This window comes from Diabrotica virgifera, chromosome 2 (genome assembly GCF_917563875.1).
Source record: "Diabrotica virgifera virgifera chromosome 2, PGI_DIABVI_V3a".
NCBI classification, from domain to species: domain Eukaryota; kingdom Metazoa; phylum Arthropoda; class Insecta; order Coleoptera; family Chrysomelidae; genus Diabrotica; species Diabrotica virgifera.
The window spans coordinates 13580940-13597508 of record NC_065444.1 but is presented as its reverse complement, the minus strand read 5'-3'; the positions used below and the strand labels follow the sequence as shown (position 1 = coordinate 13597508).

The 16569-nt window shown below is 32.1% G+C and overlaps 1 protein-coding gene across 1 annotated transcript in view; it reads right to left on the bottom strand.

The window, feature by feature from the left end:
* The window catches only part of LOC114338447 (transcription factor CP2-like protein 1), a 126351-nt gene that overhangs the window by 54961 nt on the left and 54821 nt on the right, over window positions 1-16569 (bottom strand). The window contains exons 6-8 of the mRNA XM_028289051.2: window positions 13223-13446; window positions 7932-8144; window positions 3060-3329 (exon numbers count right to left, since the gene is read on the bottom strand). Of these exons, the coding sequence (XP_028144852.2) occupies window positions 3060-3329; window positions 7932-8144; window positions 13223-13446 (707 nt within the window). The remainder of the gene's footprint in view (window positions 1-3059; window positions 3330-7931; window positions 8145-13222; window positions 13447-16569) is intronic.

Here is a 16569-nt window from a genome sequence, read left to right as displayed (position 1 = left end):
GGGAGACGCGCTGGCGTGTCTCCTCTTTAATATTGCCTTGGAAAAGGCAGTCAGACAATTAAATATTAGAATGAATGGACCTATTTTTAATAGATCGACGCAAATTCTCGCATTCGCTGACGATATAGTTATAGTGGGCAGAAGTATGAGAGACATGGTGCAGTGTTTTACAAGGCTTGCGGACGCGGCAAGTGAATTAGGACTTGTGGTAAACGAGGAAAAAACCAAATATATGTTGGTTTCTAAAACCTCCCGAAATATCCAACAGAGAATTCAAATTAACAATCACACCTTTGAGCAAGTCAAGGAATTCACATATCTTGGATCGCTAGTAAACTCAATAAACACGACAAGCGATGAAATAAAAAGACGCATAGCAATAGCAAACAGAACTGTTCACGGTCTCCATAAATATTTAAAAAATAAAAATATAAAACGTGCAGTAAAGCTCAATATACAGAGAGAGTCTGTAATTTGGAATAAATTCAATATCTCAAATACTAATTATTTTTTTGAAAATTGCTCAGACCCGTCGATTAGTATTTCAAATTGTCCTTTTTGACATACAATAATAATGTATACAGGGTGTCCCAATTTAGAGATATGACGTCATCGTTTATTTTCTTAAATGGCAACACTGCCATTTTGACAGCTATTTTGATAGACTGTGTAAAGTTAAACATAACTCCAAAATATCAAATTTTTATTCTCTACCATTTACAAGATAATAAAAAATAACAAAGTTATGTCTGTAATTTGGATTAAATTCAATAATTCAAATGCTAATTGTTCTTTTGAAAAATGCTCAGACCCGTCGATTAGTATTTCAAATTGTCATTTTTGACATATAATAATAATGTATACAGGGTGTCCCAATTTAGAGATTTGACGTCATTGTTAATTTTCTTAAATGGCAACACTGTCATTTTGATAGCTATTTTGATAGGGTGTGTAAAGTTATACATAAATGCAAATTTTCAAATTTTTATTCCCTACCATATACAAGATAATAAAAAATAACAAAGTAATAAAAATCAAGTAATCAAATAATAATTGAATTTAATTATTTCAATTAAGCAAATGCTCATAATGTTGCCCTCAATTATTGTCAAATGGTCAATGGGCAATATTATGAGCATTTGCTTAATTGAAATAATTAAATTTCATTATTATTTGATTACTTGTTTTTCATAACTGTTATTTTTTATTATCTTATAAATGGTAGGGAATAAAAATTTGAAATTTTGCAGTTATGTATAACTTTACACACCCTGTCAAAATAGCTATGAAAATGATAGTGTTGCTATTAAAAAAATCAACGATGCCGTCATATGTCTAAATTGGGACACCCTGTATACATTATAATTTTATGTCAAAAATGACAATTTGAAATACTAATCGACGGGTCTGAGCATTTTTCAAAAAAACAACTAGTATTTGAATTATGGAATTTATTCCAAATTACAGACATAACTTTGTTATTTTTTATTATCTTGTAAATGGCAGAGAATAAAAATTTGATATTTTGCAGTGATGTATAACTTTACACACCCTATCAAAATAGCTATCAAAATGGCAGTGTTGCCATTTAAGAAAATCAACGGTGACGTCAAATCTCTAAATTGGAAGACGCTGTATACATTATTATTATATGTCAAAAAGAACAATTTGAAATACTAATCGACGGGTCGGAGCAATTTTCAAAAAAACCATTAGTACTTGAGATATTGAATTTATTCCAAATTACAGACTCTCTCTGTATACAAGACCTTAATAAGACCGGTTTTGATATATGGAGCTGAAACGTGGACCCTATCTCAAAGTGATGAAAGACTTCTTGGCATTTTTGAGAGAAAAATTCTTAGAAAGATTTTTGGGGCAGTAAATGAAAATGGGCTATGGCGTCGAAGATACAACTTTGAATTGTATCAGTTATACACCGATCCAGATATTGTGAAATTCGTTAAAGTTCAGAGACTTAAATGGGCTGGACACATTGCTAGGATGTCAGACCACGAATACACGAAGATGTTTAACATTTTCAAAACCAGAGGGCACAAGAAGTAGAGAACGACTACGAAGAAGATGGATTGATGATGTGGAAGAAGACCTAAAGATTCTAGGGGTCAGAAGATGGAGGGAAGTTGCCAGGAATCAACAGGAGTGGCGACTTCTTTGTGAGCAGGCCAAGATCCACAACGGATTGTCGAGCCACTTATGATGATGATGATATTCAAAATAAAGGCCTTATTAAAATCTATGGAAATTAAAAAATAAAGATATAATTCTGAATGACCAACTTGAGACAAACAGCTCCCTCCCCTCGTCAACTTATTCAGGTAAAGACTATAAAGTGTAGACGGATAATAAAATTACATCACTTGAGAAAGGTACTCTGCCGAAATAGCTGTAGTGACAATAATTTTAAATACATTTTGTGGAAGTATTGAAAACAAAAGTTTTTAGTGTTTTATTGTTATATAAAATGAATATCTATCAAGTAACGGTCAAATCCATCAATTATTTATATGGTATTACAGTAGACTCCCTCTATAACGAGAACTGAAATGGAGGACTAATTACCTCGTTATAAGCGGATCTCGTTATATCAAACAACAATAATGTTTTGATGCCTCTTACGTAGTTTATTAGGTGTTGATGGTCGCCCTGAACAATGAGAATTCGCCACCGTAAATTGTAAATTTTCTACAATAATCAATATCGGTCGATAGAGAAACAGCAAGATGTTTATTACAGGCGGTGGAGTTTACTACAGCACTGGCCTCGATAATAACACAGGTGTTGGATATTTCTATATACAGGTAGTTGGGGTATTTATTTATAGCCATTACTGCGCTAAAAACAGGTAAAGATACATATTCTACGATTTTATTTTTCCTCGTTATAACCAATATGCCTCGTTATAGAGGTGTTACAGTTCAATAGAAATTTCATGGGACATCTAGTGTACCTCGTTATAAGCGAAACCTCGTAATAACCGTGTTCGTTATAGAGAGAATCTACTGTATTAAAGTTATCTAATAAATTGATCTACTTACGTCATTCAAAACTGTACATTCGTAACTAGGCTGGTACTTCTCCCGCTCGGAAAGGGGACGTTTCATAATCTTCTCTCTATCCTGCTTGTGTTTTCTATCGGCCCCCTTCAGTTTGAACACCTTCACTTGACAAGCTGCTGCATGGAGTATCTTCTGCGCGTTATGTGTATTCTGATCGCTGTTCTGAAACGTTTCAACCTGGATGCGGAACGGAACACCTTTTTCTCCACCATGTTTCTTGGCTGTGAATTCTGTGCTGATGCAGTTAACCTGAAACAAATAGAAAAATGCAATGAATTGGTTTGACTTCCGTCCTTATAAATAACGGAAATAGTATATGACAAAATGCTATGATGATAGTTGCGGAACATAAGACGATAAAATAGGCCCGGAAATATTAACGAAAGAAGTTGAATTTGTCATTAAAAATGCAAAGAACGAAAAGTCAGTATAGACGGAGAGGCAGCGCCGAAAAATCTTTCTGAACTTACTTAAGCTAGTTTTTTCACAGTTGATTACCGTGATTGTGTAGAGAAACATACTGCGGTCGGTCAAGCGAACCGTAGAACAGGTGGTACTGACAGCTTGTCAAAGTTGCTTACCTGCGGAGGTAATTAAATCCATTTACTAAGGCTGAAAATCAGCACACACATTCTAAATTGAATATAAATAAAAGTTATTATAGTCGGTCAGCTGTATGACGGGACAGAACCGGTCGGTCGGCCCCAATGAAGTTATTCACTATATTTTGACCCCCCTCTAAACTGCTTTATTTACTGAATTAGAAAAAAATATAAAATATAAAATACAAAATTTATTCAATTTTTAAATTACGATTTTTACGATTATATATATCGTACTAGTGACGTCATCCATCTGGGCGTGATGATGTAATCGACTATTTTTTTAAATGAGAATAGGGGTCGTGTGCTAGCTCATTTGAAGGGTTATTCAATTCCCTATTCAGTAATTATTATTGTTTCGTAATTTTTGCTGATTCCTTTAATTTTTATGATCGTTAAATTACTTGTGTAATTCCTGTATTCCTTCCTTTTCATAGATATCTAATTCAACCAATTTCTGTTTTCTTCCTTTATTCGAATTTGTATTTCTTGATGAACGCGATATAAACAAAAGTGCGACAAGGCGATTCCCTTGTCAACCACACTACTCAACATAGCAATAGAAGGAACAGTCAAGGGCAACGGAATTAATGGAACTATAGCCCACTTTCCAACACAAATAGTAGCATATTATGCAGATGACATAGTGCTTATGAGATGAGACAAAAAAATATTAAAAGACGCAGTACCAATCCTGGCAAATGAAGCACGGAAAAGAGGTCTAGAAATTAACGAAGGAAAAACAAAATATATCTAACGAAATAAATTATCAATCGAAGTAGCACAGAAAACGACAATAAATATCGTTCCCATAACACCAGATTGACAACAGGTGGAATACTTTCTTTGGTTACAACCTCCCGAGATTTTCAAAAATTATAAATCATACAGGATGCCGAGGAAATTAAGATGAGAGAATTTTAAATAATTCACAACCCATCTGCTCAGCGTGGTAAAAGTTCCAACAAGAAAGATTCCTTAGTACTCAACAAAAGAGTAAATGAATTAAAATGTACATTTTCAATTTCTTTGCAACACAAAAATGCAGCAGCTGCATAATACTCTGGTTAAATCGGAGAGTGCAGGAAGAGTCTGGAGAAATCGGAGAGAAGAGGATATGGGACTACTGACGAGGAGGAAAACACCTCCGAAACCGGTATAGACTCTTCCTTGCACTCTCCGATTTAATATTCCAGAGTATTATGCAGCTGCTGCATTTTCGTGTTGCAAAGAAATTGAAAATGTTTATAAATTTTAAAATATATCTACTCTAAAAATGCACAAGGAAAAAGTTTTTCTGTAGTTGGCTGTATACCATGTAATACAAAACATAATAAAATCCTTTATAAAAGGTATATTTAAAATCCCTATAAAGGGCTACATCACAATCACATAACTAGTTTTCGACTGGTGATCAGTGCTTACGTGAAGTTTACATGCTAACCACCAAGATATAATTTACAAAAATATTAGGGTCAAAGCCCTGTAAAAGTAATCCGTTAAGGAAACATCGATTGAAAATACTGACTTATGCGTGGATGTTTGAAATATTTGCTAATATGCCCCAGGTAACATCTGAGCTGTGATTCGACTTGTTCACATGGTGGAAGTGTAGCAGCAAGTCTGCTTAAGTCAGTATTTTCAATCGATGTTTCCTTAACGGATTACTTTTACAGGGCTTTGACCCTAATATTTTTGTAAATTATATCTTGGTGGTTAGCATGTAAACTTCACGTAAGCACTGATGATGACTGGTAAACGAGTCGAAAACTAGTTATGTGATTGTAATGTAGCCCTTTTTAGGGATTTTAAATATACCTTTTATAAAGGATTTTACTATTTTTTATATCTACTCTACTCTAGAAGAGAAGATAACAAGACGAGAGAAATCAAGATAGAAAACTACACTTTTGAAAGAGTTCAACAATTTAAATATTTGGGAGTAATTGTTAATGGCAAAACTAAGACAAGTGAAGAAGTAACGAAGCGAATACTAGCAGACAACAAACATACTGGACATATCATAGGCTAATGAAGGACAAGAACTTATTCAGAAATACAAAACTGAATATATGCAGAGTTAAAATCAGACCAGTAGTTACATAATCAACTGAGACAATGTGCTTCACAATTAAGATTATCCGAAAGGAAAATCCTCAGAAGAATTATGGGCCCGATAAGAATAGAAAACGGAGAAATGAGACGAATGAACCACGAACTAAGATAGAAGAGGTTATTAAAGCGCAGATAATGACATGACTGAGACACATAGAGAGAAGGAAAAACGACCAATTGGTTAAGACGGTCACCAGATAGAAGCCAGAAACTAAAAGGCCAAGGGGAAACCCCAGAGAGAGAGATGGGAGGACCAAGTCATGGGAGATATCAAAATCCCGAAAGTGAGAAACTGGAGGGAACTATGCACATATCGAAATGAGCGGAGGAAAATTGTAACGAAAGCTAAGTCATACAACAAACTTTGGCCCAATACACAAGAAGAATGCGGAGTGATTCACCGCAATAAGTGAACTAGACAGCTCTAAGTAAGAACGGCACAAACATTTCTTCCGGAATGAAAGGCCTTGATGTGCTTATTTTACTATGTTGGAAAATATACCAAAAAGTTCATGTTTTTATACTTCATACAGTTATTAGATGATCATAAAAAGATTAATTTTGATATCTAATTTAAAATTTATTAATATATTATTTATATTCCTTAACCCTCTCATGCATTGAGTCCACTCCAGTGGACAGATTTTTTTAACTTCAAAAAATATATTTTAATTCTATGAAACTTGTGCAAAATGCATGAAATCCCTTTCAGTGGACTCTAATCAAGTAACTACTACCGCCATCTACAATATTTATTTTGAAAGTCAAAGTTTGTTTATGTTAGTATCTATAAATCACCTGACCGCGATGGCCACCTGTGAACTGCCTGAAATAAGTGCCCGTAGTTTCTATGGAAAAGCAAAAAAAAAGGTAAGAAAATATTTTTCTTATAGAATTATGTATTTTATACAATTAGCCTTTCTTATAATTTCAAAATAATTGAAAACTCACTGAAAATATCACCTTGAAGTCATGTCCACTAGAGTGGACATCCTGCAATATGTAACCACTCTTGTGGTATGTTGTATGAGTATAATTTTCAGAGGGGTAGTAGGTTTCTTGTTCACATATTATTTGTTATTTTCTTGTCAGATTTATTATTTATTTAGGGATTTTCGAGGGCATTTCTTATGTACTTACCTATATTATTTTAGTGGAAATAAATAAATTTTATTTATTGACATAATATTACTTCTTCAATGGGACATTTTATTCCATTTCAGAAAGTACTTTTCGCCGATGAAGACGACAATAGGGATGAAACACCTTTCTGTTTGCCAGAAAATGAAGAATTTATAGGTATTGACAATGATGACATTATTTATGATTTACTAGAAAGTTCAGATTTGGAATCTGATTACAATGACGAAGAGACGTATTCGCTCGAACATGTAACGGCTGAAGACCAAATTATTGAGAGTGACTTAGAAGAAATACAGCCAGAAAACAGTGACGATGATATGAGTGAAGATAACATTCCATTAGCTCAGCATATTTTGGCATTTTCATCAAAACATAAAAATCAAGAGAAAAAACCAAAAAAGGCTCAGAAAAAAGACTGGAAATGGTGCAATACAATGACAGCATGTAAGGGTCAGTAACTTTGCCACAGTTTAGAGGAACAGAAAATATTCATGTTCAAGGAAACAATCCCATCGATTATTTTTTATCACTTTTCACCGCAGACATAATGGATGATATCGTCTTTCAGACCAATTTATATGCTGGCTAAAACAATAAATTAAATTTTGGTTTTACAAAATATGAGTTAAGTATAGATCTGCAAAAGGTGCAACGACCCGCTGTGTCCATCGTGTTTTGAACATTTTTATACCAGTAACTGACGCTTCCGCGATTCCGCAAGTGCATAGTGACCACTAGAGTGAACGGACTATTTTTTAGGTTTTAAGAAAAAAATTTCATGTTTTACACTTACTATATTATTTTCTAATGTTAATTTTCAATATTTCGCAAAAAAAATAATTTTTCTAAGAAAAAAAAACATTCCTTAAAATTATACATAGTTATGGTAGTTAATAAAAATTGAGAATTTTCAAAAGTTGATATGAATTTAAGTATTTCCGATAAAAAGACAATCATACCAATACAATCTACATTTTTAAAACTTACATACCTTAATATATACGCCGACTTCTTTAGTAGGATCCCAGTTAAAATGAATCATATTCAGAGCATTAGTTGGTTGGGTCAGATCATAAGCCCCATAAGAAAGCGGCACATCTACTTCGAGTATTCTGTCACCTGGGCGGGAACTCTGCCATGATAATATCTGCTCCTTTTCCATGTATTGAAGACGTCTCTCATGGAAACATACACGAATGAAAGTCTGAAAAAGAATGACATTTAGTACGTGTGTATTATGTACAAGAATAAAAAAAACCACTAAACGCCGTAAAAATGAGTGGCGCACACAATATTCCAGCTACAAAAGAGCTGATATGAATATTACGTGGCGCAAAAATGTATTTTCATTTTGATGGAAAATAAGATTCTAGTTTTATTTTGAAAGATTTTTCCATAATATTTTAAGTAAAACGAGCTGCAAAAGCCTCAAAGTGCAAACTTTATCAACGGTATTCTTTTATGGCGCATTTTATTTCAAATATGAAAAAATCTTTCAAAATGAAACCATAATTTTATTTTTATCAAAATAAAAATACATTTTTGCGCTACGTAATATTCATAACAGCTATTTTGTAGCTGGAATATTGTGTGTGCCACTCATTTTTACTGCGTTTAACGGTATTTTATTCGTATATCAGGAGTTTTTCAAAGTTTTTTATAAGTTAAATATATAAACTTGAATGTAACGTTTCTCAATAATACGTTAAGTGAAACACACTACTAATGGTAGGGGAGCAAAGTATGCTAAATGTGCAGTCACTCGAGCGCTTTGGGGACCTATCGGGTTGTGAAGAGTAGGTCGTAAAACCAAAAAAGAATGTGTGTACTTTGTACGCACGTAAGAAGTTATACTTCTATTATATGATTTCAACGAAATCAATATACTTTAAACAGTTTCTCTACTAATTTCCAAAAAATTTTATTAAAACAATACCAAAAATTAAAAAAATACAAGAATAAAACACACACAAACACATTGAAAAATGCCACAAATGATTTCTGAACAATAATTGTTGCCAAAAATTTTAATTAAATACTGAAAATTTCTGAAAAAAATTATATAATAATATACTTACAATCATAAAATCTATAAAAAAAAAATAAAAAAATTATATAACTTGCATTGGGCTTGAACCTACTTCCCGTGTATCCCTCCGTACGAGAGTCGAAGCGATTTCAAACTGCACCACCTTCGCGTATACGTCATGTGGGAATATACACAAACTGAACAACGTTTTGACATTTTGTTTATATGAATTTTTATTAGTTTGATTTTTGTCGAATTAAAATACAACAATATATAGAGTAAGAAAACGATACATTAGATGAAAATTTGTAGAAAGCTTGTTCGTAATCAGATTATGTAAATTAAAGCATTGCCTACTAGGGGTATAGCATAGCAAGTACTAGGTAAGTACATTATTTTTTTTACATTTTCCAAATAGGTATGAAGATAATTTTTTTATTGGAATACAACTGAAACATTTAGAATTACGTACCTGTGGCTTTTCAAAACTATTTAAAAAGTCACTATAATTATAAATTTGATTTTATTTCTGTCCTCACAACAATAAAAACTAATATATTATACAACATTTTTGTTTACCGATAACCTCCATATTGAACAATTATTGACAGATCATTTCAACACCCAATCAGAGCCCGTATAAAGACTAATACCAAACGGTCGGTGTGCGCATGCGCGCAGATCAATATAAATTCACCCTCAATCTCAATCGCGCCTAAAGAAGTATAACTTCAAAAAAGTTGAGTAAAATTTTCCATTTTAGTGGGGACTTGTCCATTTTTAATTTAATTTTCCATTTCCAATAATTGTTTTTTTAGATTATAGCGCCATCTATCCATAATTCGAAAAAATGTCTCGAATAAAAGTTACTTATTTTTACGTAAGGAATCCAAATCTGCAATAAAAATGGGGGCTCCCATGTAAGATTTTAAAGTAATCCCCCACCCCACCTCTGTGGGGGTCGTGTTTAGTGCCATTCGATAGATTTTTCAAAAATATTGAATAAGTGTATTTTTCATTTTTTCGATCTGATGTTCATTTCGCGAAATATCGCGGGATTCGTATTTAAAATATTAAATTTACCCCCCACCCCTCTCCGTGGGAAGTCGTGTTTGGTATCATTCGATAGATTTTTGAAAAATATTGAGTCTGTATTTTTTAGTTTTTCGATCTGTCATTCATTTCGCGAAATATTCGGTTTTTTCTTGTGAAACTTTGGGACTCAACCATTTCCTTACTCAAATCGTCAGATTTTTGAAATACATATACACTGTTTTGCATGTACGTAACTTACCTTATCTTAATCTGACGATTTCGAGTTTTTCTAAGGATAGATTTTTTTTCGGGCCCCCCTTAACGAACTCCCCTGCATTAAGAGCCAATATATGGTAGAGGTATATCTGCAGGGTACCAGGTTTCTCCTCATGTGATAATCTGATTCGCTCGAGTAACTGCAAAAACCCCCGCTTGTGCTCCCCTACCATAAACCATTATCACCGAAATAGTCTAATGGTCCGGACGTTAAACTTGTGATCGGGCAATCCGCGTTCATTTCCCAGCCATTCCAATTTTTATTTCAATCTATTTTTTTTAGTGCCCATAGAATGTACACGAGATTCTTTTTTATTCGGGATAGATTGAAAAAATATATTTAGGGGAGTGCATTTAGATTTTCACTTCGGAAAAAATCAAACAAGATAGAACTTTTTGTAATTTCATTAAGAAATGTTTAATAAACAACATATCAAAAAGTTCTACTCGAGAAGTTAGTGCTTCATTTTTTATTAAACAAATGAACTACGAAGTTTGATGTTTTTTTTTAAATAACTCCGAAAATATAATTTTTAGAAAAAAACTGAATTGACCATTGAAAAATTCATAAAATTTTACAAAAAAAATCTTTTATAAAGATTTTTCTAAAATTAAATCTCTAGCTTCTGTAATTTTTTATTTATAACGCTAAAGTCATCCTTCTCACACACATTGGCGCACTGTAAACTAGCGTTGGAAGAAGTGCACAGTTGAGTTTTTTTAATGTAGTTCTTTAACTAATGCATCAAAAGAAATTTTACAAATTGGACATGAAAGAAGATGAAATAAGCTATCTTATGGTTGTAATAAAAAGAAATAAAATGTATGGACATAAGTACGGTGTGGGTGGAAAGTGAGCCTTACATGAATTTTGTTTAAAAATAATTTAAAAATGTGTAACTAATACAATTTTACTTATAAAACTCTCAAATTTGCACAACTTAACTCTCAATCATCTTACTAAACGATGTTTTATTCAAAAAAAAATCTCAAAAATTTAATTCAAATAATACGATGTCTCAAAAAATGTAATTTTTGAAAACTTCGTAGTTTTACAGAATTCCCACCAGTTTAAGACGGTATTACTCAATCTTGAATAAATCTAATACAATTTTTTTGCTATTTTTTTAAAGCTTGCGATGTAATCTTTAAAAAACACTTAATTATTTTAGTTTAAAATTGGAATAAACAATTTATTTTTGAGAAAACTAAGAAAGATAACAAAAAGGTAATACAAAAACCGAAAATTACCAGCTGAAAAAATGTACATAAAGAGTGATCAAAACTTTTTTCTGTAAAACTTACCTAAAATACATTTAATAATAAGCTTCAACAATAATAAATGGTTAACAAAAAAATTTTTTTTTAGCTTTTATACAGTATGTCTGCGTAACTTGGAACCTATTGATAACTTTTTTAATATCAGTTTTACGAAAAAAAGTTATTTTTTATAAAATACTCTGCATCGTATATAACATAAGATGCAACCGTCAAGTATCAAATTTTGTTAATTTTGTACGAGGTATGTCAAAAATATTAATTTCACTCAAGAGTAAAGTACCTTTATATTTCACAATATCGAAAATTTTTATAAAGAAAAGTTGTTTAAAATTAAAAACTATGTTTCAATATGTAATTATATCCTTCTAATCGAAAATTTGTTTTTTTTTAAATATTCTTTCTAATACATTTTAATTTTTAATATTATTGTGAAAATTATTTGTTTATTTTTTTTTAAGAATGAAATTCCATATTTGTCTGATTGGATTCTACTTGTTTTTCATTTAAATATCCGCCATTTTGGATCCGCCATTTTGAAATTTAAATTTTTAATCTTTAATTCAGATTCAACAACCTGTTAAAAATAAAAACAATAAATGTTTTACAAAAATGTTCTTTTTTATGTTCTTTTTAGAAAATCCGCATTTTGGATCCGCCATTTTATAGTTTATAATGTTAACATTTAAGTTAGATTTATCAAAGCACTCAAAAATAAATATATGTAGAAATAAATACATTTTGTAAATTAATTATGATTTTACAACTATTTTTTAAGTTATCCGCCATTTTGTATCTGCCATTTTATAATTTAAATTATCAAAATTGGATTCAGGTTCAGCAACCTCTCAAAAATATCCACATATATGCAAACAAACACGTTTTATAAAAAAAATTCGGATTTTACAACTACTTTTTAAGGATTTTTAGGAAAAAATCCGCCATTTTGAATTTGCAAATTGTAATGTCAGATTTGGGTTCAGCATAATCAAAACTAAGATAAAAACATTTTTTATCAAAATAAAATGTTGAATTCACCCATATTCTTAACATTATTTGTACAAAACAATTGTTATTGTTTAAACAATTAATAAACAATTAGCGGCGAAATTTGTGAGTAGAACTTTTTACTTTAACATATTTATAAACTAACAAAAAAAGTTGTAGAAAAATATAACCTTGTTTGATTTTTTCCGAAACATTGTATCTTTTCGTTCTAATTGCACTCCCCTAATTGGGATGACTGAGAAATGAAATCTGATTGCCCGATCACAAGTTTAGCGTCGTAAATTTGGGTAAATTTTGGAGCTCGATAACTTCTAAACGGTTTAACCGATTTTAATCACTAAACACGCGTTTGAAAGGTAATGCCAAGTAGTGTCTGACGCAGCCAAGATTAAATAATATGATATCTGAAGGTATTGAAGTACCACCGAGTTAACACATTAAACACCACGTGAGTTGTATTTAACGCATACCCTGTTTGGACCAGTCTTAAGTGAGTTAAATTTAAATCACATTAACATTGAGATTCTGAACGTGGAGCCTGAAGGCAAAAACGAAAAATTTGAATGTGGCGCTTAATGTGTTAAACTTCAGATAGTGGTTTATAGAAATTCAGACTCAACTTATTTTAACGTATTGCTTTGGCTTGCTGGACTTACCTTCAGAATTTTTCCCCTGTAGTAAGACAAATCCCCAAGCTTCTTCAATTTAATTTCATAACTCTGTCCCTGATTTAAATACGTTAGCGTGTCTTCGTTTTGTTTAGTAGCTATGCTAGTTGCAGCAGCAAGGACGTACTGGAATCGCTTGTCTTCTATCAGATTGAAGTTGGTTGATGTTACTGTGTAGCTATCTTGTGAATTAGGAGATGGAATATTTGAATCTAAAAAATATTAGAACTGTAAGTTAAAATAATGAAACAAATAAACTCTTATATATGACACTTGTTTTAACGGTGCAAATAATAAACGGATTTCGATCCCTCCAAAGTTTTCAAATTATTTATTTCGCCTTGTTATCCATTGTATTTGTATTTCCCAATGGGAATACGAGAAACCAAATAGATCATGTTCTCATTGAAAGAAAAATCAATAGATCCGTGACTGATTGTAGAAGCTACAGAGGAGCAGATGTCGACAGTGACCATATATTGACAACAGTTAAACTTAAGCAAAAAATTCCCAAACAACCAAGAAAATAATGTGTGTGTGTGTACTTTGTACACACGTAAGAAGTTATACTTCTATTATATGATTTCAACGAAATTAATATACTTTAAACAGTTTATTTATATTTTATTTAAATATTAAACTAATTTTAATACTTACTACTTCTCAAAATTTTTTATTAAAACAGTGCCAAAAATTAAAATAATAAAAGAATAAAACACGCACAAACAAACACATTGAAAAATGCCACAAATGATTTCTGAACAATGTAGGAAAAAATTTTAACTAAATACGTATTTTCTGAAAAAAAAATTATAGAATAAACTTACAATCATAAAATGTATAAAAAAAATAAAAAAATAAAAGTTTCCATTGGTGTTCGAACCCGCTTATTAGCGCAGTTAGTATTGAAATTCATTCACCTTAAACTTTTACCCACGGAGACCATGTGTCATCATGTGAGAAGATCAACTCAACTAACTAAACGGATTAAACTTTTGACGGTTCTGAATTTAACCAAATTATTTTGATTTTGAATTGAAATTATTTAGAATTGAAAGAAATATTAGAATACAACAAAACATAGAGTAAGAAAACAATATATTAGGTGAATATTGATAGAAATTTTGATCGTAATCAAATTATGTAAATCAAAGCATTATATACTATTTTAGTAGGTTCTTTTTAAATTTTCCAAATAGGTAGGTATGAAATTTTTTATTAGGATACTGAAACATTTACAATTACAGTACAACCTGCCATATCCGGACCTGTCATATCCGGACCTCCTCATATCCGGACCTCCCCATATCCGGACGGTTCTGCGCCGTCCGGGTCTACCGAAATCTACCGAGACAGACAGGCCTCCTGTTGGACAACGCACTAAAAGAAGAACTAAAAGATGGCGAAATAATGTATTATAGAATCTATAAAACGTGTCTATCGACGAAAGTTATTGACGGCGTTGATTACTGGAATGTATGAAGGAGAAAACGTTTCAGAGACTATAAAAGAAGTAGTGGTCTTGATATCCGGATTTTTTCATATCCGGATCGGTCTGTCGCCACATTGATCCGGATATGGCAGGTTTGACTGTATTACGTACCTGTCGCTTTTAAAAACTATTTTTCATCATCATTTGCTCATCTGCTTATTTTTCTCTGCCATCACAACAATAAAAACTAATATTACTAATACTAATAACAACACAACATTAATTTGTTTATCCAAAATCTCCATATTGAACAATTATTGACAGATGATTTTAACACCCAATCAGATCCTTTATAACATTTATACCATACTGTCTGTGTGCGCATGCGCGCAATATTATGAAATTTTATTCTCAATCGCGCCTAAAGAAGTATAACTTCAAAAGGAAAACAACGGAAAAATACCAAGTAAAGCAGCTCTAAGATAAAGAGGTAGCAAAAAGAACACAGGAAGAAATTAACAAGAGATTGGGAAGAATCACAACGGGAAACTTAGAGGGGGAATGAGAACTAATACAGTCATGATGCAAGCGGCAGACCCTTAGCATTGGGGAAGCAGAAAAAAAAGAGAGAATACTGGTTTGATGGGGACTGCAAAAAATCCTAGCGCATAGGAAAAAGCAAAATTGGAAAACAACACAGAAAAAGTAAAGAGCATTATAAAACTAAAAAAAAAACTAAACAATTATACACGCAAAAGAATAGAAAAGTACTGAAAAATCAACTAGAAATAGTAGAAGACACGAGTGCCACAAAATAAAAGCACAATGTTTTGCAGAAATAAAGATGGTAATGGTATTATTGGGAGACCAGACGGAAAACAGATTGGCAGAGTATTTTGACGAATTAGTAAACGATAAAGGCCAAACAGGAACAGAATTACAACAACGAATAGAAGACACAGAACAACAAACACAAGAACCGACAGAGAAGGAGTTACTGGAAGTAATAAGAGAGCTAAAAATAATACAAGTATTTAAATAATAAATAATAATAAAAGTAAATATCACTCTAAGGAGGAATGACAAAAAGTATAAATTTGAGAAGGTAACTGAATTTGAGTTCCTTGGAGTAACAATTACAAGTAGAGGAGACGAAGAGAGAAAAATAGGTAAACGGTTGTTGAAAGGTACCAAAACAGTACGATCATTATGCCGCGTTCTCACTGGTAAATTTTTCGTGCGTATTGAACTAATGGTTCGTCGCAAATTTTTACCAGTGAGGACGCGGTGCTCAAATCATTTGATCTTCGCTCTAAAACGATAACCGATGCGCCGTCTGCGTTGTGTGCGTCGAAAATTCTTGCGTCCGATTTATGCGACGAACACGTCCACACTAGCACAATTTACTTCGAGCACGCAAATATTTGCGACGAACAGCTGGTTCGACACAAATTTTTACCAATGAGGACGCGGCAATTAAACGCGCTGTTGAAGGCAAAAAATGTGTTAGGCTATTGATTATGTACTACAGAAAGGAACTACAACGTTAACAGGGTTTTATTATTTCATATGGTCAATGAATCTCTATATATTAAAAAACCGCGGAGTGCTACCATTTACATTGGTGCGTTTTTGAGAAATGGGTGAATTAGTCCCTGTGCACAGGTTACATTAGGGTGAGTTCTACGCACTTCTGGTACAAACACGTCTACATAAAAATTGTTCCTGGTTAAATTTCCTATCTAATATAACTTTTTAAAGTCAAAGATACTTTTTTTTACAAAAATATGTTAAAAAAAAGCACAAAGAGACACAAAAGAAAGAAATTTTGTTTTTTGTCCCATAACTTTTGTCCATGGGGATATAGGTATAGACATTGCTTTACAGAAAAAAAAACTTACAT